The sequence below is a fragment of the Pavona decussata genome, unplaced genomic scaffold (genome assembly GCF_977016875.1).
Source record: "Pavona decussata unplaced genomic scaffold, jaPavDecu1.1 SCAFFOLD_11, whole genome shotgun sequence".
Classification (NCBI taxonomy): Eukaryota; Metazoa; Cnidaria; class Anthozoa; order Scleractinia; family Agariciidae; genus Pavona; species Pavona decussata.
In genome coordinates this window covers 4,559,954-4,587,143 of record NW_028145434.1, presented here as the reverse complement: position 1 = coordinate 4,587,143, position 27,190 = coordinate 4,559,954, and the positions used below count along the sequence as shown (strand labels likewise).

Genomic DNA, 27,190 nt, shown 5'->3' with positions numbered 1-27,190 from the left:
ATCTATAACAAAAATAGTCTAATTAACAGTAACTTGCCCTCGAAACACTTCTTCCGGCTCATACCGGGTGACGCCTCTTCTCTTTCTCTTTTCGTTAATCAAGCAACTCCTGTTGCATTTGAATTGTTTTTGGTTTTTGATTCAGATACTTTTTTTTCTTATTACAATTCGATTGTAACTAACCTGGATTTGTGTGTGTAAAGGTGAAAGATCAACACCTCACAATGGAAATAAACAGTGTTGTAATCGTTCAAGAACTGTGAATTAAACTGTTGGAAATTATTTCGTGCCGGATCGTAGCTGTAATTCAGAGTTGTATCACTTGGGTATCTGTTGGTAAAAAGTTGACATGAGCATTATACTGGCCATTGACTTACTGACTGTTACTCACTAATATAGTTGACCGTGGTCAATGAATTGAGTACGTATGTGAGTTGATTACGTTCTTGGCCGAGGAGATTAACGGGTTTGCTTTTTTAATTACTAATATACTATTATTTCAGTGAGTTTAGCGAAGTTAAAAGTATATTTGGCCACAGGGGAAGCGACTTGTTTATCGGTGTGGACTTGTTATTGCCTTACAGACCTAGTCCATTAGAAGCCAAACTCAATTGTACCTGTAAACTGGAAATTAAAAAGGCGCAAAGTAACATTTCCAATAAAATGCATGAAACAACCTCTACGCTCTTCAAGTTTCAACGAGGACAGTAAGTTTCTTTTCCAACTAACTCGCTTCTACGAGTAATGCAACTTTGTTTATTTCATTTTTGGTATTTTATTTAAAGTAAATAGAACTTTCTGGGTTTCCAAGCAAGTGAAAGCGACAGTTACTAAGGTTGCATAGCTCTTGTAAGGCTGGGAGTCACCTCTGTAGAGACTCACAGTTCATCGTGCATGGGCTAAAAACATTTTTTTCTGAGGGGCCATCCACTGAGGTCAACAGGTGCCTACATATATTTTGACCCGCCTTAAACTGGTATGAGTATTTCTCTGTTTACCTTTGAAGGCAGCAATCTGTGTCCTTCTGAAAAGTAACGCCGCAAAACGTTCATTAGAGAGATTTAGAATTAAGTTTACGACAAACGGCAACAACAGGAATGACCACATGGCCATGTACATTTGCCGCTTGCCTTTGCTGTTTTCTCGGAAAAATTGATCAGCATCAAACGCCAGAATTATGTTGCACTTCAGTTTTTACAAATATGCATCCATTTCTTCAAGAAAACATAAACGTGAAGCTCACGATTGCCGTTTGCTATGAACGCGATTCTAAAAATCACTATTGTCTCTTTTCTGAGGTATCTGGTATAGTAATGAGGTATGTCATTGTTCGAGGTTAAATACTATTAGACGAAATGCGTACTTGCATCGATCGCAGACATTAAATTACTCAGTGACGTTAACTTTAAAAATACCTGCAAATGTCACTCCTCAATCTGTGCCATGGCTGGAAGAGATTACTCCTCTGAAAAGTACTTGACACCACAAAGAGAGTACCTTTACCCAAACGAAAACACAACGGTACATCATTAGATGTAGCTGAAAAAAAAAAAAAAAACAGCAACAACAACAACAACAAAAATCAAACAGAGAATACAACTAACTTTGTTGCAGGAACAAATTGCGGGTTGACTTCCTTAAATATAATCCGAAACAGTAAATCTCAAAAGGAGGTAGAAAGCAAATTAAGGCGAATGGTGGACCTGTACAAAACATCATACGATTATAATGGAAAAATAAAACTGCGAAAAAAAGCTTGGAAATAACGCAAGATACCTCGGAATTTATAAGCTTCATTCCTGTAACAGTTGTTCAGGTAATGAACAGCAATAAGTCACCGTGACGGAATCTGAAAAATAGAATAACTCGTCTGTTACTTCATCAGCTCTAACGCTAGCTTTAATGTTAAGTCTTGACAGCTCAGCAAAGTTAATGGCAAAGGTTTACACCGAGTTCAAGTCTTATTTAAATAAATATTAACCGCAAACATTTAACAAAGTTAATTGCAAAGGTTACAGCAAAGGTCAGGTCTTGTTTAAGCAGACATTCACCGCAAGCATTTGACAAAGTTAATTACAAACGTTTACAGCAAAGGTCAATTATTGTTTAAGTAGACATTTGTCACAAACGTTTCACAAAGTAAATTGCAAAGGTTTACAACAAAGGTCAAGTCTTGTCCAAGCAGACGTTTACCGCAAACATTTAACGAAGTTGATTGCAAAGGTTTACAGCAAAGGTCAAATCTTGTTTAAAAAGACATTCACCGCAAACGTTTCTCAAAGGAAACTGAAAACGTTTACAGCAAAGGTCAAGTCTTTTTTAAGTGCAAATTTACCGCAAACGTTTCACAATGTCAATTGCAAGCGTTTACAGCGAAGATCAATTCTTCAGTGTTTTTAAACTCAAAAGTAGGCATTCACCGTAAACATTTCACAAAGTTAGTATTTGGAAACGTTAACAGCAAAGGAGAGACTTGTTTCGGTAGACACTCCCTGCAAACGTTTCACAAAGGTGGGTGGTTGCATAATATTTAACAAATATCAATTTGCAAACTGTTTTGACGCAAGAAGGTCTTTCTGTCTTCTTTCAGAAGTTACTGAACCAGTGCCCAATCTTCATGGCAGTCAGGTCTCGACCTCATAGATGATTTTTCACCGTGGCAGTGGTCCATGATAAGTGATTAATTTGCCTCGTCAGTTGCCATCGCCCTGTTTAACCACTTAATCTTGCTGTTAAGCCATCTGTATGAAATGTGATAAATATACAAATGTTTCATATATTGAGTAACTATGCGGGTAACTTGTCAAAACGAGAATCGTTTCAACGCGCGCAAAAAGGAAGAGGAGCAACAAGGGTTGGGTAACTGGCAGTGTACGAAAAAGCGGCGTTACATTCTCTGGAGGTATTCTGACTTGGACAACCCTAACAACTAATAGTAAAAGGTAACTATGATGCAAATAGTGGTAAACAGTGTGCTGGTGATATTCATGATAATAGTGAATGAGTATGACATATAAATGTCATAAATATTTGAACAGCAGATGAGAAATAGCTGCAGCTGTGATAGCTAAGTTTGTAAAGCACTGCATCAGTATTGGAGAGGTCGTGGGTTAGTGCCCAATTTGTGTAGATACGTGCAATAGTCTTTCTTGGTTTTCAGAAATTATAATGCTCTTTGTTATCGTGTGATAACAACAACAACAACAACAACAAAAACATTTTTGCTATCGGACACAGGAAATAAGTTATTATTGCAGTCTCTCAATCGAACCTAGTATTTCAAACCATTCAATTGCCCGAACAGGGGTGTATGGAAATGCCACAAATTAAACTGCATTAGCATCAGTTGCAATTTTCCGACCCCAATGCAACGTACCTTATTATAGGAAACTAGTGTTAATTAAGGTATTGGGAATTAGCATGACTTACATAAAGAAACGTAATTTGTGAAGGCAACAAGAACAAATTTACTTTACCACTTAAAGTGTAAAGATCCGAAATCCAAACAAAGTTCGTGGAACGTTTCTAAACGTAGGGTTTAAGCGAAGGAATCTGACCACTTCGAGCGTTTGTTACAGTGTCCATGATACCAGCGGATCTCCACCCTGATAAGTAATGCTTTTTCCTTTCTGGAGTGTATCGAGAATTCGGGGCGAAAATAATGGAAATCAAGGTCGTTAAAATTAACCCGCCACTTAATTAATGACGCAGAAATTAAACATAACAAAAGACAGAGAGAGATTTCGACGTTTCGATGACATTTGTCATCATTATCAAGAAAATAAAGAAAATTTACATAAGTAAGTAGACAAAACTAAACTGAAAACTTCAATTCACGCAAATATTTTAAATTCGCGTTAATTAAGGGTTTCATGAAGCGTTGATTTCCTATAATAATGTAATGATTAATTGAAGAATTATGTAACGGAAGAATGAAATCTATTCAGAGCCTATCGCACAGATACCCCGTGAGCAGCATACCTTTCGATCTTGCTATAAACAACAAAGAAATCGCAATAACTAAAACGTTTTCCTGGAAATCAAGAGCTAGATTCGTGGATATCACGGAAATAAACGAGAATTTATCCTTTGCAAACTTTGGAATTTGTCAATCGCAATGAATATGATGGCTACAAGAAACCAGTCTTGCTTCTGTGGCTTACCTGACAATTTTGTTCAGTCGTGTAAGCCAACGGCGGCCAAAATGTTGCCCATGTGTACGCCTGCATGTAAAGAATAAAGAGCTTTCAACAGCTGTAACTCCTACAGTGCTAACACTGTTCACCAACCAACCCCAAAAAATAATAGCATGGAGAAAACATCCTTACCTAATACTTCCAACAAAGATGTGTAAAGATACCGTTGATGCTTTTTCTTACGCGACGCAATAATTCCCTGCAATTGTAGGGTAAAGTAAGAGGTTTTACTATTGGTTGTGGTACTATAGAGCGTAAAAAAGTTTCGAAGAAGATAGGAAAATGAATATGATCTCTTACCAAAGCATATTCTGCGCGGCGTCCCTGATGTCAGACCGGTTGAAACAGAAAGCCGGGTATTCTTCGCCAACAGGTCAAATATAACTGGCCAGCACGCTTTCTTGATGTGACTCAAATAGACAATTGTTAACGTCGTTTGCCTCGTATTGTACGGAGTGTTGGTGAGGGGAGGGAGGAGCGTGGATGGGAAGGGGTCTCTCTTTTTCGCTCCAGGGGACGAAAAGAGGAGAGACCCTGGTGGGAACGAGGTTTGGTCTCCCCCCAAATTTTCCTTTTCTTAGGGAAAACAAAAATACGTAGCGAACCGAAAAGTAGTCTGTTGAACGGATAATTTGTAGATATGCTTCGTTGTGCACTTTTGCCGGTTTCTTTCATTAAATTTACAGACCCGCATTTAACGGCACTTCCTTACCACCACATGTCAAATTGTTGGCGGTCATAGTTGTTCCTTCGGGGCAGCCACAGTAAAATGATCCAGGAATGTTGTAGCAATGATGACTGCAGCCACTATTGTTAGTAGAGCATTCGTCGATATCTGCGAAGAATATGATGATGCACTGTATAGAGTGTTTTCACATGACGTCACGGCGGCCATGTTGGTGTCCCAAAACAAAGAAATGACGGCCATATTGGTGTCCCAAACTAAACCTCTGGGAATTGAACTCTATTTTAATGCAAAAACTTTCTTTTGTTTCAGTAAATCAATATGGCCGGTAGTCACGTGAATGAAAACGCTTTGTAAGGTAGAGAGAATGCTGGAGAGTGGGGCGGATACAAAACCTAATGTTAACCACAATATATTGGTAAAAACCACCTTCGACGGTTTCTGTTAACTTCGTTAGCCTCGGCTTGTCCGGAGTATTAGCTAGTATTGGTGAGGGGAGGGAGAGTTGGGTGGGGTTCTCTCTCTCGCTCCAGGGGACAAACAGAGGAGAGACCGTGGTGGGGACGAGGTTTGGTCTTCCCCAAAATTTTCTTTCCCAGCAAGACATATATCTCGGGAAAACAAAAATAACTAGCGAAGCGAAAAGTAGTCTGTGGAACGGATTAATTTGTAGATATACTTCGTTGGGCACTTTTGTTGTTTTCTTTCATTAAATTCACAGAACTGCATTCAACGGCACTTCCTTACCACCACATGTCAAATTGTTTGCGGTCATAGTTGTTCCTTCGGGGCAGCCACAGTAAAATGATCCAGGAATATTGTAGCAATTATGACTGCAGCCACTATTGTTAGTAGAGCATTCGTCGATATCTGCGAAGAATATGATGATACACTGTATAAGGTAGAGAGAATGCTGGAGAGTGGAGCGGATACAAAACTTAATGTTAACCACAATATATTGGTAAAAAGTACATTCGAATTTCTGTTAACTTCGTTAGCCTCGGCTTGTCCGGAGTATTAGCTAGTATTGGTGAGGGGAAGGGGAGTTAGGGGGGGGGGGGTTCTCTCTCTCGCTCCAGGGGATGAAAAGAGGAGAGACCGTGGTGGGAACGAGGTTTGGTCTTCCCCAAAATTTTCTTTCCCAGCAAGACGTATATCTTGGGTCAAACAAAAATAACTAGCGAAGCGACATTAGTTTCTGGAACGGATTAATTTGTAGATATACTTCGTTGGGCACTTTTGTTGTTTTCTTTCATTAAATTCACAGAACTGCATTCAACGGCACTTACTTACCACCACATATCAAATTGTTGGCGGTCATAGTTGTTCCTTCGGGGCAGCCACAGTAAAATGATCCAGGAATGTTGTAGCAATAATGACTGCAGCCACTATTGTCAGTAGAGCATTCGTCGATATCTGCGAAGAATATCATGATGCACTGTATCAGGTAGAGAGAATGCTGGAGAGTGGAGCGGATACAAAACTTAATGTTAACCACAATATATTGGTAAAAAGTACATTCGAATTTCTGTTAACTTCGTTAGCCTCGGCTTGTCCAGAGTATTGGTGAGGGGAGGGGAGGGGGGAGGGATTCTCTTTCTTACCCCAGGGGACGAAAAGAGGAGAGACCGTCGTGGGAACGAGGTTTTGACTGCCCCAAAAGTTTCTTTCCCAGCAAGACATAAATCTCGGGAAAACAAAAATAACTAGCGAAGCGAAAAGTAGTCTGTAGAACGGATCAATTTGTAGATATGCTTCGTTGTGCACTTTTGTTGTTTTCTTTCATTAAATTCACAGAACCGCATTCAACGGCAGTTACTTACCACTACATGTCAAATTGTTGGCGGCCATAGTTGTTCCTTCGGGGCAGTCACAGTAAAATGATCCAGGAATGTTGTAGCAATCATGACTGCAGCCACCATTGTTAGTAGAACATTCGTTGATGTCTGTGAAGAATATCATGATGCACTGTATAAGGTAGAGAGAATGCTGGAGAGTGTGGCGGATACAAAACGTATTGTTAACCACAATATATTGGTAAAGAGTACCTTCGAATTTCTGTTATATTCGTTAGCCTTGGCTTGTCCGGAGTATTGGTGAGGGGAGGGGGAGGGGTGGTTCTCTCTCTCGCTCCAGTGGACGAAAAGAGGAGAGACGGTAAGGTTAAGGTAAGGTAAAATCTTTATTTAGACACGGCGTTTCCTTCAGGACTATACAATATTCGACTATACAGGACTATACAACCTCGTTCCCACGGTGGTGGGAACGAGGTTTGGTCTTCCCCAAAATTTTCTTTCCCAGCAAGACATATATCTCGGGAAAACAAAAATAACTAGCGAAGCGAAAAGTAGTCTGTGGAACGGATTAATTTGTAGATATACTTCGTTGGGCACTTTTGTTGTTTTCTTTCATTAAATTCACAGAACTGCATTCAACGGTACTTACTTACCACCACATGTCAAATTGTTTGCGGTCATAGTTGTTCCTTCGGGGCAGCCACAGTAAAATGATCCAGGAATATTGTAGCAATGATGACTGCAGCCACTATTGTTCGTAGAGCATTCGTCGATATCTGCAAAGAATATCATTATGCACTGTATAAGGAGGGAGAATGCTGGAGAGTGGGACGGATACAAAACTTCACAATATATTGGTAAAAAGTACCTTTGATTTTCTGTACTTTTCTAAACCGTTTTGTCTTTTATAAGCTAACAGAAAATATCTTATTTTTTTATTTGGATGACTCAGTTGAATGTAATGTTATTGTCGCCTTCCTACAGTCTCATGGAAAGCTGGTACGATTCCTTTCAAATATCGCGTCATTTATAAACTAATAACTGCCCAGAGTTTATCATGCGTTTATCATTTTTTGTGGCAAATCAAATTTTTTTTAATCTGGATGAGTAACAGATAACCATAGGATATTGGTGAAATGGGGGAACTTAGAAAAAGAATAGTTCAGAAGAATAAAAGATTAATGATAAGATTTGTGAACTAAATGCGCGTGCTTGATTAATACACACAACACAACGTTCCTTTAAAATTTGATCGTTTTTTTATAATCGAATTACACAATGTGTGGCCTAATTAACTTTAAATCAATATTTATCTTGCTAGAACCGCATCATTTTACTCTTTGCATTGATTTCAGACCGCTTGACAGTTATGCGAGACAAATAAAATGAATGAATGAATGAATGCTGTTAATCACTTGTCAAGCCTATAAGGAAATGTTTAAGTTATTTATGTAAGAAAGTATATCTCACCAACGCAAGATTTTCGATCCGAAGCAAGTTGATACCCGTCAAGACATGAGCAGCTGTAGCTGCCAGGAGTGTTCCTACAGATCTGGTCACAATCTGCTGGCATTTGCAATCGGAAGTCTAGAGGAAGCGGCAGGATGATAGAGCTAGACTGTACATAAAAATAAGGGCTCGAGGACGTTGACGATAACGTGGTGGGAACAATTTGAGTGGCTGTATAAGGAACAAAAATAAAAGGTAACTAAAGCATTTTATAACATATAAATAAGGGGTAAGGAACCTCCAGAGGGTGAGGCTATGAATAGACCCCTAAACCCTTAAAAATGCCTTGTATGATGAGAATCCTAGATAGCCTCAGATAGCCTGAGAGGGCAGCTCATACATGAAAGACTGTGAGACGGAGTTATGCTCCTCTAGATGCTTGGAAGAAGCTTCAAGCATACTTGTAAAGTTGAAAAACGGTTCCAAAAGGTAAACGAACGAACAAAGAAATAAAAACAAAACAATGAAACACATTATCCAATAAGTTACATGTTTTCGCCATTGTGAAGCTGCAGGGTTTCATTAGAAGGCTTTGCAACGGTGATCAACCCCTTAATCTGCTTTTAGGACAAGTATGAGAAATAACGGTAATAGATGAACGTGGCTCTTCATACTCGGTGCAGAAAATGAATTAGATGCTGACTCCCCTGGGGTTACCACTGTAATTTTAGAAACGAAAGGAGAAATAAACATGTTTTCATTCCTATGATCATTCATGCAGTAGCCTGCGAGAATTCCGAGAAGACGTTTGTTATTTCATTTGCTCAGTTATATTACTTGGCATGGACGCAAAATAAATAGGACACGAATGCACGCCGAATGTCATTAAATATTTTGTTTTGTGTGTTGTAGCTGATTTCTGATTGCAAATACCAATTAAAGTTGTTGCAGAGAATAAAATCGATCATTTCGTTGTTAACGTTGTTGTTGTTTTATGACAGCGTATCTGCTGAAGCGAACGAAATTATTATTGCTGATACGAATCTTTCAGATACCACGCTAGGCTAGTTCTTCAGACACACAAAAGGTAATTAAAAAATACAAATTGCCACTTTGTCTTCTTCCGTTTCTTCCGAAATGTTGTTGTGGGAGTTTTTCGAAAACTGAGGATCATGGTGACTTCTTATACATTGTTTGTATTTGAGGTTACGGGCCTGGATGTTCAGGGTACGTTTATGTTTTGTTTATCGGCGACCGTGAAACATGCATATAAAAAAATAAATAGATGATGATAATAAGTCCCACATTACCCTTAGCAGAGGGTGAGCTAAAAAGGGCTAACTCTTCCGGAGTTGATGCTAGAAGCAAATGAAAAAAAAAAAAAAAAGCAGAAAACAAAAAAACTTGTTTAATTAAAATTTAACTAATTTAAATTAATGTTGAAAAGTAAAACACTGCGCTTATACACGAAATAGAAAAGCCAGCTTTTTCAGTCACCAGAGAGAGACAGCGAACTAAAAGTTTGTGATTTAATGAAGTTGTTACTGAAGCAAATGAAAAAGGTAAATAATGTACTGAGTTCATACCCGCAGTAAGAATTTCTTGGGATATCTATTTCAATGAGCAGCCAACGTTTTCTCCTTGTTGTATGTTTTCCTATCTCGTTTGCAGTCTTTGTTCGCTTCTATCTAACTAAACGTATGTAACAAAGAGCAATATATTAATTATTCTTACCAGAAGCTGAAGGTAAACTTAACGAGGACAGCGATGGGGTTGTTGCTGCAACCGATTAAAAGAAGAATAAAATGAATAAATAAATAAATGAATGAATAAATAAATAAATAAATAAACAAATAAATAAATAAATAAATAAAAAAGAAAGAAAGAAAGAAAGAAAGAAAGAAAGAAAGAAAGAAGAAAGAAAGAAAGAAAGAAAGAAAGAAAGAAAGAAAGAAAGAAAGAAAGAAAGAAAGAAAGAAAGAAAGAAAGAAAGAAAGAAAGAAAGAAAGAAAGAAAGAAAGAAAGAAAGAAAGAAAGAAAGAAAGAAAGAAAGAAAGAAAGAAAGAAAGAAAGAAAGAAAGAAAGAAAGAAAGAAAAAAAGAAAAAAAAAAGAAGAAAGAATCAAAGAAAGAAAGAAAGAAAGAAAGAAAGAAAGAAAAGACCACAGAAATGCAGTTGATATATGTCTCGATATACAAAGCTGGTTATGTTAACAAAGTCAATCTTTTCGCATGGGCATGATATATAGAAGCAAGTGGATAAATGTGATGGAAAGTAGCTACTCACACTTACCAGAGCTTGAGATAGACAGCGAAGGTGAAGCCGACTGTTGAGTTGATGATGTGGTTGCTAAAAGTTGGTGAAAAGAGTGAAACTACGGACTTAATAAAAAGTAAATATGCCGCATACATATGCTACTTAATAAATATTCAGGATCAAATGGTAGTCATCCTTACTTGAACAGACGACTGATGCGTCTTCATAGTGGCCGCAGTTATGAACACCCCATCCATTATGCGAGCATCTCTTTATAGAACTTTCTTGACCCTGGCAGATGACATTGTCCAACCATATCTTTCCACTTCCTTGACCGAAGTGAGCAGATTGCAGGGCATTCAAAGCGTTAGGATAACCAAGCGTACGACAAACGACTCGCGCATCATTCATATCCCACGAATCGTCACAGACTGTCCCCCAGACGCCATTGTGAAATATTTCCACTCTACCTTCTCCATACCAGTTTCCTCCAACTAGCCGAATGAAGTCTGAGAAAAGATTGTGTTAAAGTGATTGTGGTTTAACATGAGTGGCAATTCAGCTGCGACCTAGTTATTTCTCGATTGTCTATAATCATCAATGATTTGTTAACATTAAAAAAAAAAAAAAAAAAAAAAAAAAAAAACATATAGCCTGACTACCTAGATTAAGGGTCATTCTGAAATCTCTCATCTTTTACTGAGTTTGAACTGAAAATAACTGTTGTAATTTCAAATATTAGATAACAATACGATAAAAATACGACCATGGGGTATATGAAACATGGTTTTTGACTAAAGAAAGGTTATATTTATAAAAAAAAAAAATAAAAACAAAATGGATTACTCAGAGTTAAATAGCCTCTTATATTTTTTGGTCGTTCTCCCTCTTTATTTGTTGTAGAATATCCCGTTAGATTCAGAATTACATCACAAGCATTCGTTACGTCTTTGTAACCGAGCGTCCTTCTAAAATCCCAGGCGCGGCCGCTAAGCGCGCGAGCGTTAACCCGAAAAAGTAACTGGTTGGGAAACGATTTAACACTTGCTAGGAGATTTCAGCTACTGGCCAATCACTGAGCAAAAATGTGTCAAAGAGATGTGTCACCCCACAGCAAAGGAGTCGAAAACAATTTTGAAATATTGAAGATACCTGTGACTGAAATGATATGTCTTGGCTTTGAAATATGCCTAGTTTATTGGTTTAATTTAGGCCTAAATGTATGTTGAAATCAATGACAGATGTTCAAATTCAGAAGGCAAACGGTTACATTCATAACATATTTATTTTGCTAGCTCGAGTAAGCTCGAGCGAATGGCTTTAACTGTTGTACTTTTTATCAACTGTACTGACACTTCCAATAACCTTAGATAGATAAAGCAAGTTACATTGCAACAGTCGCAACAGAACAATTTAAATCGAACACTTCAATATACGTATACGTATACGTATTTAAAGTAATAATACCCTTTTTCCAAACCTGGAAGGTTGTTAGTCGGTCAATGGCACAGGATTAAAAACAAACAACGAAATAATCCGGTGAAAACTGCTAAACCGATATTTCAAACTCGTAGCACTCTCTCGAACTTTGTCCGACTCCTCTTCGTTACCAGACTTCTGGCGCCTTATTAGACCCCCAGGAGTGGGCACCCTTCGCTTCCTTATATTTGGTTCCTACCCAGTGGGAATTATGAGCAAACGTTTGCGCGCTTAGCGCCCGCTCCTGGGATTTGAGTAGGACGCTCGGTTACCAAGACTTGGCGAACGCTTGTGAAGTAGTTCTGAATCCAATGGTGCGTTGCTAGGGATATTCTACAAGTAGTAATTAGGGAGACACGACCAGAAAATATAAGAGGCTACTTCAGAGTGAGTAATTCAACGTTATTCGAGATAAATATAACCTTTCTTAAGTCGAAACCCATGTTTACAATAGCCTAAGCCTACTCACTTAAACAAATGATTGACGCATCTTGATGGTGACCACAGTTATTTACATTCCATCCATTGTGGGAACAACTCTGTATAGAACTTTCATTACCCTGACAATTAACATCGTCCAACCATATCTGGCCGCTTCCTTGATCAAAGAAGGCGGAGTGTGGAGCACTGAACGCGTCTGGATAATTAAGCCCACGACAAACGACTCTTGCATCATTCATATCCCACGAATCATCACAAACCGTTCCCCATGTACCATTGTGGAATATCTCAACCCTTCCCTCTCCGCCCCAGCTTCCTCCAACAAGTCGTAAACCTAAGAAAACAATTTTTTTGCGTAAAATGATTGATATGACTGGCAATTCCTCAAGTACCACGTAATGAAGTTAATATCACAGACTTTAGAAAGCAAGTTAAGGTGACTAACTACAGTTTATCGGGGTCGCCAGATTTTTTGAATAATGTGATCACAGATGCTCATTGTGAGGGAACAAACAACAAATGCTAAGTTAAAACCACATATAAGACAATGGGTGTTTGCTATTTTACAATGCTCTTGCCGGCTAGAAATGGCTCAAAACAAGTCGCGGATCAAAAGAAACGATCTTTCAAGTTAACACTTATATCTGTAAGATAGTTTTATGCATATTAACAAAAACGTCAAAAATGGGTTTTTGAAAAATATCTTAAAATCTGTCTTAAACTATCTCAAGATAGACGTAAACGTATCAGTTTCAAAATATCAAAAATTGAGTATGGGTCATAAGGCTAGATTTCGAAACATCTATGATGGAAAAACGTTTCGTACGACCTCGTTGAGCATACGTACGCCTGTATACACTTCAGAGAAAACTCATTGATTTGTGTGTACGCGCACACATTATGAATTGTTTGCTTGTTTTCCTTGATCTCTCGTGTGATATTTGCTTGCGAGTAATTGCTTACGTGACACCTGTGCGTGAAGAAATTTATTGTTACTCATAACTGTCGAAAACCACCTTAAAGGGCCCTAGTCAGCCACACCTTTGCTTTCGTTTGTATGCAAGAGTTTGGCTGTTATATTTTTTTCGGAGCATGTCTAAATGAATGAAATCACTGTGAAACTGCTCAAGATAATGGAACATACTTTCAGAAACACAACTCACAGTAAAGCAATAAGATTTCGCTTTATCATGCAATATCAATAATTTCGATGGCATCAAAAATGGCGGAGGTTGACTACGGTCCTTTAAAGCAACCTCTTAGCAGAAAATGTTTTTTTTTTTTTTGGAATTAAACTAATAGCTGTGGTCTTCAAAGATTCTGTTACCGCAGTATCACACAGTTAATGGGAATGAAAATCTACTTCATGGCCATCCTTACTTGAACAAATGACTGACGCATCTTTACTGTGACCACAGTTGTTTACATTCCATCCATTGTGTGAACATCTCTTAATAGACATTTCATTTCCCAAGCAGTTGACATCATCCAACCATATCTTTCCACTTCCCTGACCGAAGAAAGCCGAGGGGAGGGCACGGGAAGCGCCAGGATAACCAAGCGCGCGACAAACAACTTGCGCATCATTCTCATCCCAGTAATCGTCACATACTGTTCCCCAGACACCATTGTAAAATATTTCCACTCTACCTTCTCCATTCCAGTTTCCTCCAACTAGTCGAATGGAGCCTGATAAAGGAATGATTGCGTTAAAAGTTTAGTTGTTGTTGTTGTTGTTGTTGTTGTTGTTTTTTTTTTCACTTTCATATGGTTGGGTGGCGATTCAGTGACTAAGAAGTGATTTGTCGATTAACTGTGAGCATCAGATCAGAAATCAATCAATCAATCAAAAATTGATTGGAAATAATCAAATAATCCGGCTACCTACTACTTTAGGGTTTTCTTTCTATCTAAGAACGTCAACTGATTTTAATTAAAATAAGAAAAAATAAAAGAAAAATGATGTTTTAAATTGTAGAAAGTCTGTAAGGCCCGGTTCATACGTCGAACTTTACATGAGCCGAACCTAATCATTTGGTTCGGCGCATGTAAAGATCGACGCATGAATCAGTTAGGATCGACAGATTTGTATTTGGGTCGACCCGCCGTTCTATTCGACTGCGCCAGTCGAATAGAACGGCGAAAGTTCGACTTCGATTCAGACGTCGAACTTTTACATGTGCTGAACCAAATGCATATACGTATAAATTATATAAATTTTATATATCCCAGAGGTCTGCGCGTTCCATCGACTTGGCATGCGCAAAGGACTTCATTCTGAACAAGATGGCGAAAAAGAGGAATGTGCTTGTTCTTCTTGTTTCGAAACAACTAAATATACTTGTCTGAGATGCGAAAGATTAAAATTTAAAAAAAAAAATTATATTCTTGATGTGCACACGCACTTCAAACCGACAGAAACTTTCCAAAACGGGCTATATCAAAGGCGAAGCTTCAAGACTTCTCGAAACAAAATCTTCTAAAACAGCAGTCTAATTTTCCCATTTATTTTTGAAGGGATAGGAAAGACATGAACCTTTCATAATATTCTGTCAATCCCATTAATTCTTTTGTTTTGAGAGTGCAAAGTGATACTGTTTTGTTCAGAGAAACCACAGCAGTAATTGCAATTGTCTGCCTCTTATTCTTGATATTGGAAAGTCAACATGACAATCACTTGTGCCTTTTGCTGCTTTTTATATATGAAAACTAGTAATAATCAAAACTGGATTAGAGAGTGCATTTGTTGACCTTGATCCTAGGTTCTCCCTCCTTTGCCAAGTTGGTGATGATATCATCTGCCCCTACAAAATCTGCAGGGGGTGCCAGATTCATGTCCCAAGATCCTTTCATTCATAGCAATCAAGTTTGGTTGTCCCAATAAATCTCGACTCCAATCTTTGTAAGGTGTGCGTTATTTCTATGTAATTGTTGAATGCAATCAATCTCGTAAGTATAATAATTTATTCAACTGGAAAAAAATGTTTTTGCAGTCCCTAGTCATCTGTACCTGGTTTTTAAAGTAAGCAAATTGTTTGACATGAAATTAAATAACACTTGGTTAATTAAATCCTCAACTGTCCCTGTCAAAATCTTTACCAAAAAAACCCATCAGGCACTTATGAGGTCAGTTATTCCCAGCATTTTTTTTGCACGTTGCTTCATGGGAGTTCACTTGGAGTAAAGTAAAGAAATAAAACAACAATTAACTAGGGATAATGAAATTTTGTGCTGTGCAGTGCAAGTTCTATCACGCCGCATCATGGCAACCTCCGCTCACTGCAGTGACGCAAGCCTCATAAATTACAACGCTCGCCCTTCAAGTGACTGACAACAAACAGCTTGTTCAAATATCCTCTCGGAAGCATTGAGTGGGAGGCCACACCAGTCACAGCATCCCTTTTTCTAACGCTGTCAACAATTCCAGCAATCCTCTTGCTCCCGTGAATTGGACTGTTGTTCATTCACAAAGCACAGCGCAGTAGTTGGTTTATTTTCCAGTCGCAAGCTTTAAGCAGTTTGTTTTTGAATTGTTGATGACGTCCAGATTTTCATGAGCCACAAATTCAACGGATTTCAATGAACATTCTACTTTTCCATCCTGATTTTTAAATGGGTAAAAGAGGAAGCGGTAACGCTGCTTGCGTTACATTCGAACTGAGCAAAGTTTGTAAACTTTGATGCTTTGTTTTGACATGTTTGACAGCTTTCGTCTTGTTCCGCCAATCAAATCATTTGAAACATTCTAACAAGGATTGTAATTGGCTTACTTTAGCGTGCTTTATCAGAGTGCAGATGTACGCTGACGCCACATCTGTTCGTTCGGAAAAAGAAGTTTGTTTTGAAAATGAGGGTGAATGCGGGGGGAAATAAAATAATTCTTTATCATAAAACAAATAAAAAAGCCTCGACTGTGCTCTGTTCTGTTGTAAAGCACTCAGGAAGCGGCTAGAACACTCAGGAAGTATGGAGAGACACTCAACTACGTTTCGTGTTTCCCCCTACACTTCTTTCGTGCTCTAGCCGCTTCCTGCGTGCTTTACAATAGAACAAAGTACAGTTAAGGCTTCTTTATTTGTCAAGTATCTGCCGTTTAAACATGTATTACGTTCCAGCAAAATCAACAACAACAACAAACAAAGGTATTGCGTTCCAGTGTTTGAGTTGGTCAGAGTCTGCTATTGTAGTTTTAAATAGTAGATAACAATAGAAATAAAAATATAACGTAGTCATACTTACCTAAACAAATGACAGACGCATCTTGATGGTGCCCACAGTTAATTACATTCCATCCATTGTGTGAACAACTCTCTATAGAACTTTCATTACCCTGACAATTGACATCATCCAGCCATATCAGGCCGCTTCCTTGACCAAAGAAGGCGGAGTGTGGAGCACTGGACGCTTCAGGATAATCAAGTTCACGACAAAGGACTCGTGCATCATTCAAATCCCATGAATCGTCACAAACTGTTCCCCAGGTACCATTGTGGAATATCTCGACCCTACCCTCTCCGTCCCAGTTTCCTCCAACAAGTCTCGAACCTGGGAAATAATTCTTTGTATTTGAATGGCAATTATTCCATATGAGTGACAATTTCTTCATTACCACGTGATTATCATACCGCTAATTTATTAGACTTTAGCAAGAAACTTAAACCAACCTCTTGAAATTACACTAATAGCTGTGGCCTACAAGGATTTGAATTGGTCAGAATCTGTTACAGTAGCCTCACTTAGTTAATTAGAAAAAAAAAATCTACTCTACAGTCATCCTTACTTGAACAAATGACTGATGCATCTTTACTGTGACCACAGTTGTTTACATTCCATCCATTATGTGAACATCTCTTAATAGACATTTCATTGCCCAAGCAGTTGACATCATCCAACCATATCTTTCCACTTCCCTGACCGAAGTAAGCAGAGTGGAGGGCACGGGAAGCGTTTGGATAACCAAGCGTACGACAGACGACGAGTGCATCATTCATATCCCAGGAATCGTCACAGACTGTACCCCAGGCGCCATAGTAAAATATCTCCACTCTCCCTTCTCCATCCCAGTTACCTCCAACTAGTCGAATAAAGCCTCCTGAAAAAGGAAAGATTGTGTCAAAATAATAGTGGTTTGATTTCAATAGAGTGGCAAATCCGTCACTACTGAGTTCTTTCTCTTATTACCTATAATCATCGATTATTTGAAAAGATTAAAATTAACGAATATGACCTGCTTATCTAAATGTCACACAGTTAATCAGAAAAAAAAAAAAAAGATATACTTTATTGTCAGCCTTACTTGAACAAATGACTGACGCATCTTGACTGTGACCACAGTTGTTTACATTCCATCCATTGTGTGAACATCTCTTAATAGACCTTTCATTGCCCAAGCAGTTGACATCATCCAGCCATATCTTTCCACTTCCCTGCCCGAAGTACGCAGAACGGGGAGCACTGGACGCGTTAGGATACCCAAGAGTGCGACAAACGACTTGCGCATCATTCATATCCCAGTAATCGTCACAAACTGTTCCCCAGCTACCATTGTGAAATATCTCCACCCTACCCTCTCCGCCCCAGCTTCCTCCAACTAGTCGAATGAAACCTAAAGAACATAAGTTTTTGTTATAATCGTGTTGGCTGGATATGCAGTAGTAAATCCTACATGTGCAGTAGTGGTGATTACTCGAATACCTTTAGCGTCAATAAACAAGGATCGATTCCATATGACATAAAAACCGCTTTCGTTCACATTTGTTCCCGCTTAAGAGATTTCAAAAACTCGATTTCTTTACGTGAGTGCTTAAATGTGTGTAATCAAAAACGTTGCTGTATGTGTCTCAACACTTAATTTGCGTTCACTGCAAATTAACTTAACTTACCTAAAAATCATAACCAACATACAATCTCAGCTTGTGGATGATAAACAGAAAACTGTACATTAAAGTTGGCAATTGGAGAGAATAATTTCTGGTTTATTAGTCCTACAAAGAGCCACTGGAGAGTTCATCAAAGTCACCAATTCTAAAACTATCCAATCACGGGTAGTTGAGGTTTATAGAAAGCCATGCAAGATGACTTTGTACTAAACTTACGTTTGCAAAACACTGTGTTCATTTATGTAGACCGATCTAATTCGATCTCTACCTTCATTTTCTTTTGAATAAGATCATCTTCATTACTGAGGAATTAAGGTTATTGCATACAAAATACAGTTGAACCTGCGATAAGCGATTACCGAGAGGTTCAAGTCTCGGTAGTTGCTCATATTCGGGACGTTGTCACTTACGAGAGGCTAGACCACAACGAGTCTAATTATTACGACTGAATGCATATATAACTTAGTGGATAACCCATGCTTTCCATTATCTCACCATTAACCTTTGTAACAACTATATTTTCTCTTTTTCGGCTTCAGGAGCCCTGTGAAATTATGTGTGGCCAGTTATTTTATACATGGCTTAACTTAGAATTTAGTCATGAATTTGTTTTTCAGAGTTTAAACAACGATATACATTTGCACCACTTATGAAATACTGTAAATTCTATAACACTTAGGTTCCTTGATGCTAACAATTCTTAAATTTTACAAGTAAATGACTGTGACTCATGCCTTAAGGGAATCTGCTAGAAGATGGCCAGGCTGTGGCTTAAACAAGTTCAACGCTGGCAGAAATTAACGAAGTAAATTATGCACTTATTGAAATGGAACGTTTTGCCATCAAAGTAACCTATATGAAGCCCTCCCCTTGTCTTCATGGAAAACGAGCTGTGGTAGTGTACTTTGATCACCAGCTGGTCAGACCATTTTTTTAAAGGCTTTTCTGGAAGAAATCCGGAAGAAATGTAACTCAGTAGTGATTGGAAAAGTACTTTCTTTTCTTGGAAATTCAATTAAATTCGATCTTACGAGTAGCGACGATTTCTTTTCATTCTTCTTAGTCAGAATATTTTTACAATTTTTCAGCATTTTGCTGATATTGTCTGGGGGAGGGAGAGGGGCGGTGGAATAACGTTAGCCTTAAAAACGCAAGAAATAAACAAAGTACCAGTAATCCAGTTAAATAGACGTTTTGTCCAAAGTACTTAATATCAAAAGGTACCACGATACTTGCGGTTTTAGACAAACAAATATTCTACCTAGACTGGTACAACCTCATATTATGAGACTGTGCGACCCCTTACTTTTATTTTTATCTATTCTTATTTTATTATCCTTTTTGTTAACTGAATGAAGGAAAATAAAACATTGTTAGTTAATTTCTTTGTGTGTGTGCGCGCGCGTGTGTGTGTGTGTGTGTGTGTGTGTGTGTATGCATCCTTGTGCAGAGTAGTGATGTTTTCAGGGAAAAGGCCATTAAAGCACGATTTTGTTTTATTTGAAAGAATACAACCGTGTAATTGGATTTTGGCTCTCAACTGATTGTCATATTGATATGGGTCCGTAATAAATAAAATGTGCAAGAAATGGCTATCGGGGATTTGAAGATGCCAGAGCATGTTACTTAATAAATAATAAGAATCAAATGGTAGCCATACTTACTTGAACAGACGACTGATGCGTCTTCATAGTGGCCGCAGTTATGAACACCCCATCCATTATGCGAGCATTTCTCTATAGAACTTTCATGACCCTGGCAGATGACATTGTCCAACCATATTTTTCCACTTCCTTGACCGAAGTGAGCAGATTGCAGGGCATTCAACGCGTTATGATAACCAAGCGTACGACAAACGACTCGCGCATCAGTCATATCCCACGAATCGTCGCAGACTGTCCCCCAGACGCCATTGTGAAATATTTCCACTCTACCTTCTCCGTACCAGTTTCCTCCAAATAGCCGAATGGAGCCTGAGAAAGGATTGTGTTAAAGTGATTGTGGTTTAACATGAGTGGCAATTCAGCTGTGACCTAGTTATTTCTCGATTGCCTATAATCAACAATGATTTGTTAACATTGAAAAAGAAAAAAAAAACATACAGCCGGACTACCTAAATCTTTAGAATTATCCTGAAATCTTTCATCTTTTACCGAGTTTGAACTGAAATTAACTGTTGTAATTTCAAATATTAGATAACAATAAAATAAAAATACGACCATGAGCTATAGGAAACATGGGTTTCGACTTAAGAAAGGTTATATTTATCTCTAAAAAGTTGAATTACTCAGACTTAAGTAGCCTCTTGTATTTTCTGGTCGTTCTCCCTATTTATTTCTTGTAGAATATCCCAAACAACACACCGTTGGATTCAGAATTACATCGCAAGCATTCGTTAAGTCTTGGAAACCGAGCGTCCCACTAAAATCCCAGGCGCGGCCGCTAAGCGCGCGAGCGTTAACCCTAAAAAGTAACTGGTTGGGAAACGATTTAACCGTTGCTAGGAGATTTCAGCCACTGGCCAATCACTGAGCTAAAAATACAAAAGACTTCGTTTTTCAAATTTGATGGCAGCTAGTTAGAGCAAAAGTAAACTGCAAAGTGTGACAAAGAGATGCCTCTCCTTACAGCAAAGGAGTCGAAAACAATTTTGAAATATTAAACATACCTGTGACTGAAATAATATGCCTTGGCTTTGAAATATGCCTAGTTTATTGGTTTAATTTAGGCCTAAATGTATATTGAAATCAATAACAGATGTTCACGGTTAGAAGGCAGACGAGGCAAAAGGTTACATTCATAACATCTTTATCTTGCTAGCTCAAGTAAGCTCGAGCAAAAGGCTTTAACTGTTCTAGTACGGCATTTCAATTACTGACACTTCTAATAAGCTTAGATAGATAAAGCAAGTTACGTTGCAACAATCGCAACAAAACAATTTAAATCGAACACTTCCAAAACCCGTCTTCCGAGCGCTGAATTGGAGTATACGTATTTAAAGTAATAACACCTTTTTTCCAAACCTGGAAAGGTGTTTGTTAGTCGCTCCATGGCACAGGATTCAAAACAAACAACGAGATAATCCGGTTAAAACAGCTTCTAACTAAACCGATATTTCAAACTCGAACCGCTCTCCCGAACTTTGTCCGATACCTCTTCGTTACCAGACTTCTAGCGCCTTTTTAGACCCCCAGGAGCGGGCACCCTTTGCTTCCTTATATGGAGATGGGCATAGTTTCCTCTTACGAGGTTGGCACGATTGATCGAGTTTGTTTTTTACCCAGCGGGAATTATGAGAAAACGCTTGCGCGCTTAGCGCCTGCGCATGAGATTTGAGTAAGACGCTCGGTTACCAAGACTTGGCGAAGGCTAGCGAAGTAGTTCTGAATCCAACGGTGCGTTGTTATGGATACTCTACAAGAAATAAATAGAGAGACACGACCAGAAAATATAAGGTACTACTTTGTTATGTGTAATTAAACATTATTTGAGATAAATATAACCTTTCTTAAGTCGAAACCCATGTTTCCTATAGCCCAAGATACGACGCAGCGCACTCACTTAAACAAATGATTGACGCATCTTGATGGTGACCACAGTTATTTACATTCCATCCATTGTGTGAACACTTCTCTATAGAACTTTCATTACCCTGACAATTGACATCGTCCAACCATATCTGGCCGCTTCCTTGACCAAAGAAGGCGGAGTGTGGAGCACTGAAGGCGTCTGGATAACCAAGCTCACGACAAACGACTCTTGCATCATTCATATCCCACGAATCGTCACAAACTGTTCCCCATGTACCATTGTGGAATATCTCAACCCTTCCCTCTCCGCTCCAGCTTCCTCCAACAAGTCTTGAACCTGGAAACAATTATTTGCGTAAAATGATTATTATTTGATATGACTGGCAATTCCTCCCATACCACGTGATGAAGTTAATATCACAGACTGCAAGTTAAGGTGACTTAATACAGTTTATCGGGGTCACCAGATGTTTTGCGATCGCTGGTGCTCATTGTGGAAGAACAAACAACAAATGCTAAGTTAAAACCACATACAATACAATGGGTGTTTGTTATTTTACAATGCTCTTGCCGGCTAGAAATGGCTCAAAACAAGTAGCCGAGTGTCCTTCAGAGCACTGGCTCTAATTCCTTGAAAGCGCTAGCGTTTTACTCAAAAGCCACCCATACGACCCTACCTCAAAGTCTTACCATTTAAACTTTGGGTCAAAATAAACGATGTCACAAGTGAAGACTAATATTTGTCAGATAGTTTCATGCATATCAAAGAAAATGTCAAAAATGGGTTTTTGAAAAATATCTTAAAATCTATCTTACAGAATTTGAAAATTATCTGAAGATAGACGTTAACGTATATTTAAAATTGTCAAAAATTGAGTATAGGTCATAAGGCTAGATTTCGAAAAATTTACGATGGAAAAACGTTTCGTACGACCTCCTTTAGCATGCGTACTTCTGTATACACTTCAAAGAAAACTCATTCATTTGTGTGTGCGCGCACACATTATGAATTGCTTGTATGTTTTCCTTGATTACTCGCGTGATATTTGCTCGCGAGTAATTTCTTACGTGACACCCGCGCGTGAAGAAATTTATTGTTGCTCAAAACTGTCGAAAACCACCTTAAAGCAACCTCTTAGTAGAAGATGTTTTATTGGAATTAAACTTATAGTTGTGGTCTTTAAGGATTTCAATTGGTCAGAGTCTGTTACGGCAGTCTCACACAGTTAATTAGAATGAAAATCTACATAATTGCCATCCTTACTTGAACAAATGACCGATGCATCTTTACTGTGATCACAGTTGTTTACATTCCTTCCATTGTGTGAACATCTCTTTATAGACCTTTCATAGCCCAAGCAGTTGACATCATCCAACCATATCTTTCCACTTCCCTGACCGAAGTAAGCCGAGTGGAGGGCACGGGAAGCACGAGGATAACCAAACGCACGACAAACGACTTGCGCATCATTCATATCCCAGTAATCGTCACAGACTGTTCCCCAGGCGCCATTGTAAAATATCTCCACTCTCCCTTCTCCATTCCAGCTTCCTCCAACTAGTCGAATGAAGCCTGAGAAAGGAATGATTGCGTTAAAGTTTTAGTTTCTTTTTTTTTTTACTTTGATATGGCTAAGTGGCTTTTCAGTCACTAACACCATCAGATCAGAAAACAATCAATCAATCAATCATAAATTGATTGAAAAAAAAAATAATCTGGCTACCTACGTCTCTAGGGTTTTCCTTATATCTGAGAACTTCAACTGATTTTAAGTTTTTAAGAAAATAAAAGAAAAATAAAATAAAAGAAGGAAAAATGATGTTTTAAATTGTAGAAAGTCTGTACAACATTAATTTTAAAAAGCCGTGAATAGACCACTGTGCATTTGTTTATGTTTCACCAGAGGGAAATGCAATAGGATAAGCAATCACGTGAGAGCCGAGCAGACTGAGCGACGTCCATGAAGTCACAACGAAAATTAAGGCACCTTTGCACGCAAAATATTCCTCATAGGAATTTTTTAGAAAGCGTTTTATCTTTTAGTTATTTTTTTTTAATTTTTGTTTTACTTTTTTAAATAACATATTAAACTTTTAATGCAAAGTAAAAAACATTTACAGCATTTTCTAATGATATTGTCGATTAACGCTATCAACAGCTTACGAATATTAAAGCGGTTACCAATAACACGCGACCTATCGCCTTCAAAAGACTCCGATAAAGTTGCGTTTTGGTGGACGTCAATTAAAGAAAAGCCGTTGAATTCAGAGGACATTTAAAGGCAACAGAACGAAGAAATTGACAGTTTTATCCGCTGACGGATGGTAAACTTTATGAAAGTTGATTTCCAAAATAGGTTATCTAAAAAATGGGCAGTGTTTAGAGCCGTATTTCTTTACGAAACATTTGAAATATCGCTACACCTGACAATTAAATCAGCGATGCGTGCAAGTGAGCAAATTATCACGTGCAGCGAAATTCGAAATTTTTAATTCAAAAATACCTTTTATTTGCGCTGGAGAATCAATTTAAATATAGTTTACCTTCTTTCAGCGAGGTAAAATTCTTAGTTTCTTGCAGGGTTACCTAGAAATCTTGTCAGAATTCAAAATAATTTCAACGGCTTTTCTTTGATTGACGTCCACCAAAACGCAACTTTATCCGACTCTTTTCAATGCTGTAGGTCGCGTGCCATTGGTAACCGCTGTAAAACAAGTTCTTAGTGTCTAGGTTACAATACATGTTTTTTTTTTCTTTCCTATGTTTGACGGTAAATGATTGAACTTGCCCGAATTGTCATTTACGCAAAAGAAATAACAACAATAACTTAGAACGAAAAAAAAAAAAAAAAAAAAACGTGACAAATTCATATTAAAGAAATTATTTAAAAGTATTTTGAGAGGTAATAATGGTGTTGTTTCCGATAGCAATTCTTTTTTGGATGTTCAGTTTTTGGCGGAGAAATGTGAGAAACTGTCCAAAGGGAGTTTTTCGTCGTGTAGGCAATTGCAGTATATTAAGAATTTCGCAATTAGAATTGCGTAATTTAACGAATCTCTGTCTTCTACATTGTGAAAAGATCCATATATATCCAAACTATTTGATCATGTGAGGGATTGTTTCGTTTTGTTGGCCTACCAGCTTTGAAAAGTCTTCCAAAAGGCTAAAGTACTGAGGAGCAATACAGGAACATGTGATCTATAGAGTATATATCAGTTAAGCATTGAGGGTATAAACTGTATTTTTGTCCCAAATTTTAACTCTTAGCAGACTTACTTTGGTTGCAAGAATGTTGTGGATAATCTTTTATTATATGGCTGGCTCCGCGAGCGGGCAAGATGACTCAAATCCTGCGCTGTGATTTGCTACCCGAGCGGGCAAGATGGCTATCTTGCCCGCTCGGGATTACCCGTTGCCCGTCCGCTTGGCTTCGAAAGTTTAATCCCAACAACAATGCAATCTTTTCTTCGATTTTCTCGTTGTTTTGGGGGTAAACGCTCACTAAAAAGTTCGGTAAACTCTCTCAACATTTACCTAAAGGAAAGGAAAGAGAATGGAATCGTCCTGGTGTAGTGAAAATTTTGTTTCAGCTACAATGAATGTGAGTTGAATCGGTGAGTTGCTCTGCGTGTAGTATTTAAGATAGAGTTGATTTTGTAAAACTTATTGTCTCAAGTCGAGTGCCAAATTGATAAGTTCTATAGGTTTGCAATGGCTGTATTTAAATCATAGCGTAATGGAAGTTGCGTTGAGTGTTTAGAGCAGTTCAGAAAAGTATTTTTTTCAAGTTCGCCGAAGAAGCTCACGTTTCTAATTTAGCCGCGTCTTGCTTGTTGTAAACAACAAAATCTTGTCAAAGTTTCGCCCAGTTTTCTGATTCACCCGCTCTTTTTTTCGGCTTATGTTTGCATATAATCTCAAAATCTATTGTTTCATTCAAGAATTAATGATTGGAAGCCGAAAACTGTAAAAATGTTTATTATTTACGCCACCGCGCGATCGGCTAAAAATGGAGAGTTTGCCGGATTCGATTCAAATCTTCCCGCTCTTGCGAAAATCTTAATTTTTCGTTCTCAATAATTGTATACTCCCTTTACGCCATTATGAAGTTAGAGCCCTAAGATAATTTAGGATTCCTTGTTTTCCACGATTACATGCTAATCCAAAAATACACTAAAAATAAATCCGGCTTGCACCGGCCGGCTATGAAGAATTTCTTTCCGAGTAGAGCAGTTTCATGTCCTGTTTTGTTTTGTTGTTGTAGTTTTAACTTGAAGGTAAAGCCATATAATGAATCCTTTATTGACCAAGCTTGTTTGGTCAAGATGGCTGGATATTGGCCTCGTTCTTTTTTTTTGCGTTTTTATGGACCTCGACTTCGTCTCGGTCCATAAAAACGCAAAAAAAAGAACTTGGCCAATATCCAGCCATCTTGACCTCACGCTTGGTCAAGAACGCATATATATTGCAACACTGTTATTGCATTGTCCTTTTTTATATCTGGAAAGGTAATTCGTACATTTTATGAATGGCCTTCGTGAGAAAAACCGTACTTTCAGATCTTATTTTCGGTGGTGGGTGGTACGAAGATTTCCTTCAACAAAACGCTATATACAATTTTTTGGTGGAGATTTTTTCTTTACTTTTCTCACTTTCTGCAAATCGCGAAGGAGACTTTTTAATCACAAATTTCCAAGAGATTGGTAGAGCGTTAATAAAACCAAAGTAGAAGGGGAAGGGGATTTTTAGCTTAAATTTAGTACAAAAGGTTTCAAAAGATAGGAATTTGCCATCTTCTTGAAGGATGTCGCCAAGTGGTATGATGTCCTTGTCGAACCAGCTTTTGCAAAATAATCGGCTTACCATTGATTAACATTTTCCGATTATTTCAAATTATCTCTGGATGATTAGGGAGGGTTTCCATACAATCTTTTGTAATTTGCCATTGTTTCAGTACCTCGAGGTAAAACTGAGGGCGGTAAATTGTTAGTCTGTAATGTGTTAACGTCATACAGTTTGTCGGAAACGTTAATCCTCCATGCTTCTTCAGGGCTGTTTCTGGGATGATTTTCCAGGATGCTTCGTTTGCCGAGTTTATGCGCGGTATGCAATCGAGTTTTAAAGCTTTATTCATGATATTAAAGTATGTCATCCTACGTCCACCTTGTTGTTTGTCACCAATAAAGACTGTCTGTAACTTTAAAATCCTTGTGGGTTTTTCATCCCAGATGAAACTGAAAGTTATTAAATTGATTTCTTTTATTAGTTGATCAGGGACAACAAGTACAGACTCATTGTAAATTAATTTTGAAAGTCCTGACGTTTTAACGAAGTTTAGTTTCCTATAAAGTGTAATGTTTCTTCTCTTCCAACTGTTTAAGAGTGCCTGACTGTAACTTTCGAGAATCGCTGGCCAAGCTTGAAAAATCGAAACTCCTGATAATTTGCCTGAAGTTTACTTTTGGGGAACTATCTTCG

At 38.1% G+C, this 27,190-nt stretch overlaps 1 protein-coding gene across 1 annotated transcript in view; it reads right to left on the bottom strand.

The window, feature by feature from the left end:
• The window catches only part of LOC146488328 (scavenger receptor cysteine-rich domain-containing protein DMBT1-like), an 80,579-nt gene that overhangs the window by 2,124 nt on the left and 51,265 nt on the right, over positions 1-27,190 (bottom strand). The window contains exons 19-42 of the mRNA XM_085123487.1: positions 22,976-23,284; positions 21,743-22,048; positions 19,846-20,154; positions 17,599-17,907; positions 17,083-17,394; positions 16,542-16,847; positions 13,683-13,991; positions 12,331-12,636; positions 10,583-10,891; positions 10,413-10,475; positions 9,861-9,905; positions 9,437-9,484; positions 8,148-8,357; positions 7,331-7,453; positions 6,705-6,827; positions 6,175-6,297; positions 5,629-5,751; positions 4,909-5,031; positions 4,329-4,395; positions 4,164-4,223; positions 1,777-3,629; positions 1,416-1,539; positions 867-1,024; positions 184-330 (exon numbers count right to left, since the gene is read on the bottom strand). Coding sequence (XP_084979613.1) covers positions 4,376-4,395; positions 4,909-5,031; positions 5,629-5,751; positions 6,175-6,297; positions 6,705-6,827; positions 7,331-7,453; positions 8,148-8,357; positions 9,437-9,484; positions 9,861-9,905; positions 10,413-10,475; positions 10,583-10,891; positions 12,331-12,636; positions 13,683-13,991; positions 16,542-16,847; positions 17,083-17,394; positions 17,599-17,907; positions 19,846-20,154; positions 21,743-22,048; positions 22,976-23,284 — 3,776 coding nt within the window. The 3' untranslated portion in view covers positions 184-330; positions 867-1,024; positions 1,416-1,539; ... (1 more) ...; positions 4,164-4,223; positions 4,329-4,375. The remainder of the gene's footprint in view (positions 1-183; positions 331-866; positions 1,025-1,415; positions 1,540-1,776; positions 3,630-4,163; positions 4,224-4,328; positions 4,396-4,908; positions 5,032-5,628; positions 5,752-6,174; positions 6,298-6,704; positions 6,828-7,330; positions 7,454-8,147; positions 8,358-9,436; positions 9,485-9,860; positions 9,906-10,412; positions 10,476-10,582; positions 10,892-12,330; positions 12,637-13,682; positions 13,992-16,541; positions 16,848-17,082; positions 17,395-17,598; positions 17,908-19,845; positions 20,155-21,742; positions 22,049-22,975; positions 23,285-27,190) is intronic.